The 6011-nt window shown below is 40.5% G+C and overlaps 1 protein-coding gene across 3 annotated transcripts in view; it reads right to left on the bottom strand.

The window, feature by feature from the left end:
* LOC113982395 (serine/threonine-protein phosphatase 4 regulatory subunit 1-like) overlaps positions 1–6011 on the bottom strand; it is a 33227-nt gene that overhangs the window by 26846 nt on the left and 370 nt on the right. The window contains exons 2-5 of one of the 3 annotated variants that reach the window (XM_039378518.1): positions 5940–5984; positions 1276–1408; positions 856–962; positions 115–257 (exon numbers count right to left, since the gene is read on the bottom strand). In XM_039378518.1, coding sequence (XP_039234452.1) covers positions 115–257; positions 856–962; positions 1276–1408; positions 5940–5984 — 428 coding nt within the window. Of the gene's footprint in view, positions 1–114; positions 258–855; positions 963–1275; positions 1409–5383; positions 5469–5939; positions 5985–6011 lie in introns of those variants that run through there. The other 2 variants (XM_027710595.2, XM_039378519.1) reach the window with 2 other exon arrangements.

A 6011-nucleotide genomic window follows, 5' to 3' on the forward strand; every position in this document is an offset into this window, starting at 1 on the left:
AAGCCAGGTGTCAATCAGTATGGAATTTCCTGTTATCTCTTTCCCATGCCTCCAATGCACTGAACCACACAGAATTTTCCAACAACTCAACTCATGTTGTCTGCTTTTTCCTACCTGATTGTTAACATCTGTGAGGTATCTCACTACTATGGGCATAAGGTATTCAAAAAATGCTGTTGGGAAATTTGGTCTGCTTTCCTGCAGGAAAATGGCAATGGGAGGGATCTGTTCCATCAGCTCTGTACGTACAGTTGGCTCTAGAAATAAAAGGCAAAACTACATTAGTAAGTGTGAAATTAAGATCAGGTACCTTAAGGAAAAAGTAGCGTTTTTCTTTTTGTTTTCGCAATAGAGGAAAATGGAAATAATCAAAATATAGAAAGGGCATCACAGATTGCCTGTTCTTTAAGGAAAACTAAATAAAATGGAATAGCCTTACATACATCATCACAGTTCAGACACTTGGCATCAGAGACTTCCCAAACAAATCAGATAAAATGAGGGCACTGGAAAACCCAGTCACCACAAATACATGCACATGAGGTATTAAAACACACAGTTGCTCTGTGCCACCTACACCACACAGTCAGATGTAATAAATTTCTTGAAAAATATCACTTCAGGCCCTATTCTAAGTAAGAACCTTTCATTTAACATCTTATCTACCACACAACATAGTTCAAAAGCAGAGAAAAATTGATCTTCTTTTCATTGACAGACATTGCTGTTGGATGATTTAGTTCCCTTAGTTCACTCTTTGTCTCTCAAAATTGAATGTCAGTACTTTCTATATTGCAGTTTATGTAAAATAAACTACAAAAATTAAAAAACCCAAGCAAAACAAAGCTTTCAAACCTGCATCTTCAGAGAGCCTGACCACTATTTCCATTACAGTCAGGAAGTCTTCTTCATTGTTACTGAAATCTCGAAAGACATCCAGAAGACCTCTGGCAATAATTTGCCTGTGGAGTGAACAACATTAATTGCCATAATATCCAGCCAAAAACACGTAGATGGGACACCAGGGGAACTTATCAAATGGGCACCTTAAAAAGACCTCTGACCATTCTACATCCCAACCAAAGAAAGATGGAATCAAGAGAACTTATTCAGATAACCAAGAACGAAAACCTCTTTTCATGGAACTGTTATACAAAAGTTATTCAAATAGAAATAATAATATGCATGTGTTTGGGAGATTAATAAAAGACACAGTGACACCTTAACACCCTCAGTGCACTCAGTTGTCACCAGGTGTGGCTGTTGCACCCTTACCTGTTAAAGACATTATCGCTGAAGGCATATTTTTCTAGACGAGCCAGTGGAGTTAAGTTATCCTGTCCAGGGATATCCAGGAATGCTGTTATCCTCATGCTATCACAGTCTGGCCCATAATCTTCAAATCCAACTTGAAAGACAACAAAAGTAACAGACAAAAAAAAAAACAACCCAAGAGTCAGCAAGAGATGTTACAATGGAATACATGATAGCAGTAACTATTTCTTCAAGAGTATTTGAACATCACTGGAAACAGCTTTCCAAAAACAAAAAATCTTAAATTGTATCTAATGAAGTTGAGTGCAACACTTGCACATAGCCCTGTAAATTTAAGCTTTGATATTTAATTCAGCTGTCAAAATCCTTGGCTTTAAACACACTTGACTTTGCCCTTTGAGTGCAGTAACCACATGCATTTTGAGTTAAGAGGGCTCAGCTCACACAATTGCCACAAACTGACCCACAAATTCAAAGGGAAAATAAGTTCCATTAAAAGGAACTGAAATTTTAACAGTTTTAGAGTTACAACTCTCAAACTGTATTGCTTTAAAACAGCAAATTCCTATGTCTTTTTCCAACTTCCCAGGGGACATTTTTCTCACTGTAGTTACTGAGTTGCACATATTTAAATCAGACAGGTAGCTTTGGGAAAAACTTCACCTTCACCATACTTGGGAATATGCTGGGGGCTTCCTGCTGCAGATCCATCAACTACAGACTTTTCCACATAAGCATACTCTGTTCTAAACCTTTTTTGTATTTGCAGCTTTAGACTTTTACCCAAGTATTAACTTTGCCTCACCAAGTCCAAGAGTCACCTAATCCAGTAACAATTACAGATTACAGGCAGAAGGTAAAACTGTGAGAAGGAAATGGAACGGGATAACTTTGCTGTCAGACTTATTTTAATCCTTCATCCTTAAAACAGAGACAGTGAAATAACACGCTGGCATCACACCAGTGCTCTCATTCCAGCCATGGATACGGGAACATGTACAGCAACCAACTCCATGGAAAGAGGGGCACTGGAGTAGCTGATATTCCTGCTCTGGGTTTACAGTTGTCCCCTCCTAGAACTATGCACACTTCTTTCACACAAACAGAGCAACTGTGATCATACTTAAATAAATGCAAATTGTGCCAACACAGCTTCTCACATGCATGAAGTATTGCAAACCAGCACATGTGCTGAGAGTGACAACCACTGAAGACAACAAGCCAAATTCTTTGGCTCTAAACTACAGTAATACCCATTATAAATCACTTTTAATGTTAAAAATCCCTCTATTTTTCCAATAGAAAAATTCTTATTTCATATATAAAACTCTCCTTTCCAACTATTTAACATGAGTCAAAACATCCTCAGAAATAAGGCTCATTTAGAGAGGAAATTATCTGAACGTACTCGGAGCAAAATGTTATACCTGGGTCCTCAGGGGGAAAAACATAAAAATCAGATTGGTTTAAGGTCTCCACAGAACCCAGGTGAGTTAAAGACCAGAGCAATTCCAAATTCTGCTGCTCATGCAGACAACGTGCTCAACAAGCTCAGTGGGGTTCAAACAGCAGAAAACTGTGGGCTTAGAATAAGTGTTCAAATCCCAAATGTACACACAGGCACTACATGAACCCACAGCTACATGACCAGAAACAGCTGCTAATTATTCATGGCTTTGTATGGTGATGAGGTATTGCACTGACACCCTGATTTCCACCCCACTGCTCCTTAAAGAAAGGCCTGTCAGGTTCAAAACATGTCTCTGCACCAGTGTAAACAATTTCCAGTGCAGGGATCCGTCTGGGATCCATCTGCTCCAGGACTTCCCCAATCACAGCACCTGAACATCCAGATTTGCTGCTTCAAAAGGAACCTCTGTATCCGTGACAGCTCAGGGGAAGTTACACAGTGTCTGGGGGATTGCAGATTTCCTTCCTGAGGTTGCAACAAACCCTCCACATCCACACTCGACTCTCATCATCCTTATAGCTACAGTTATAACAAATGTATTTTAAAATGCACACAGACTGAACACTCACTAGCTAATTTTTGAGCCTAGTCACCTGCTATACAAAGAAAGATTTATTAGGGCTCAAGAAAACAATTAGGAGCAATATACTTGTCATTAACTCCACCTGGCTCCCACCTGTCCCCAATTAAAAATACTTTAAAAATGAAGGCTTTTATTAGTTCACTTCCAATATTTCAGAATTTCTACCAATTCAAATGACAATGAAATAAATCCCAATTCTAACTTTGACTGCTATACCACACCTGGGACTAGTTTTGTAAACATGATAAACATGTTTAATTTTACTACGTGAAGTAGCTCTATTATTCATTTAAATTACCTAAGCACATACCAGTGCTTCCAAGGGTAGAGAGAAAACAGAGCACTATTACTTATGCTCAAGATGGAGAGTTAAATACCTGAAATTTTTTCCACACACACTCACTACACACAAGTAAGGAATAATCATGGCAGAATCCATTTTGTCTTCTCTCAGGAATTTTTTCTTTTTCCATAAAAAAGGAAGCCATAGGTACTTACAGGTTTCAGAATACACCAGAGTACTATGAAGTAAATCACAAATAATGAACTAGCATTTCTTGTCTAATGTTCTTAGTTCTTTCACAGCTAAATCTAACATTCAGTATTTTCCTATTTAACTATATTAAACAAGTAAGCTTGAAATCTGTCCACCTCTGAGGAGGAATAAATGTGCCAGTACCCAGAGCTGCACTCGAGTTCACTGTGTCTCAGTTTGCCCCAGACTCAAAAGCTGCTTAGAGCCTGTAAGAAACTCAGGGTCACAGGATCTAAGGGTGCAACTCAATGTCATCTCCCAGTGCCACTATTCACATTTCACAACACAAACCAGTAAATACCAGTGCAGAGTGCAACGATTTAATGAGCTCAAGGAGGTCATTTTCCCTCCTGGTGTTTGTAGAAGGAAAACCAAATTCTTTAAATACTTTCTTTTTAAATGTTCAAAGGGCATAAATAAGCTAATTATTTTTCCAGATGATCCATTATCTCATCTTAGAGAAAACAAGTTTCAAACTGCACTTGAATTTAGGTAGATTTTACAACAGCCCTTTGCCACATTCAGAGTGATCCTCCAGACTCTGTCTCAATCTTCAGTGTGCATGACACTTTCACCAATTTAGTTAAGAAAGTAAAAGTCCAGTTCCAGTGATATATTTCACTGAGGTTTCCCTAAAACACATCATGAACTCTTTGCTAATCTAAGTCACTGATTAGCACAACAATATCTCAGATGGGACCCCTGAACTCTGCTACAACACAGAGACAACAGCTTTTGATTCCATAATTCTAACTGTGTTATCAAATTAGTGAACTTAATCAAAGAGTATTTTAAATCATAAAATAAGACTTTAATAATGCTCTAAAAGGCACATTTATTTATATGCTCATGCTGAAACTGATAATTTCTCTTATTAATTACCACTTATGGCAAAAACTTCTTTATCTGGACATTTTTATTAACTGGAGTTTTGCCTTAGAAGCATCAAACTTTTTAATCAATTTACCAGGCAAATGTATCACAGTCTCAACAAAACAGCCAAAGACTGAGCACTAATACAGAACAAACACTTCCAGGGATGGGCACCCCTGGTCCAAGGCCAAAACCCATAACAGAACCACTACTAAGTTCGAATTTATTTCTGCTGTTTGCACTTTAAACCTCAAAGACTGAGAGCAACAACTAACAGAATCCCACAGAGCCACCTCCTCCCACAGAGGTGGGAGGCTCTGCACATCCCTGCACATCTTCCTTAATGGAAGACTTGGGATCCCACTTGTATCCCAGCATTTCCCCTGGTGTTCTGAAGACCATCTTCTTAATAAATCTGTTACACGTTTTCAAGCACTATTAAACAATAACGGTTTTGTGGTAAACAAAAACAGTTTCTCACAAGAAACACACACAAGTATCATTCTTCATTTCTTTTTAATAGAAAAGTCAATCCAGCATCCGAAGTGCTAATGAAAGCACCCCGCAAAGAAAGCTGCTTTCTAAAGCCATACAAGTTCGTATCATTGTTAGTCAAGGCTTTATCTCCTTAAATCACAGCGCTTACCAAGCCGTGCCCAGGTCTGACAGGTGTCCGACTCTTCTGTAACACAGCCCTGGACTACACCGGCTTGGGTGGAGCTGTTCCCTGCCCTGGGACCCACGACAGGGTACTGAGCCCAAAACCACGGCTTTGTGCGACCCAACCGCAGCACACACGGCGATTGTTGTTCCCTCTATCCCGAGGTGCGCTCGCAGCACATCCCGGGGATGCAGAACAGCGGAACACGCGTCCTCAGCAGCCTCTACAGCCTTGGAAAGTCAATTCCTTAATTCCCACCGACCACAGGAGCGGGGCTGCTCCCCCGAGCCACCCGTGTGCCTTTCCAGGCTCATCGCGGAGCTGCCGGAGCTGCTCTTTACACCGAGCCCAGCGGCCCCTGGAACCAGCGGGGATGGTCCCAACGCCCTGTACACCTTCACCTGCTAGAACTGCCTCAACATCCTCCCCTCGCCCTCACCGGGGTGGAAATGCGGAGAGGGAAAGAGGGCAGCAGGAGGACCCCGGGGCGGGAGCGGGGGCCTGAACGGGGAGCGGAAAAATAAAAAAAACAGTTACTCACAATCATCTAAGTCATCCTGCAAATCCACAAAATACAAAGGGATCCCTACAAACGAAAAACAGAAGAGAGATA

This window comes from Pipra filicauda, unplaced genomic scaffold, assembly GCF_003945595.2.
Source record: "Pipra filicauda isolate LSUMZ 115617 unplaced genomic scaffold, ASM394559v2 scaffold13_size5146498_pilon, whole genome shotgun sequence".
Lineage (NCBI taxonomy): Eukaryota > Metazoa > Chordata > Aves > Passeriformes > Pipridae > Pipra > Pipra filicauda.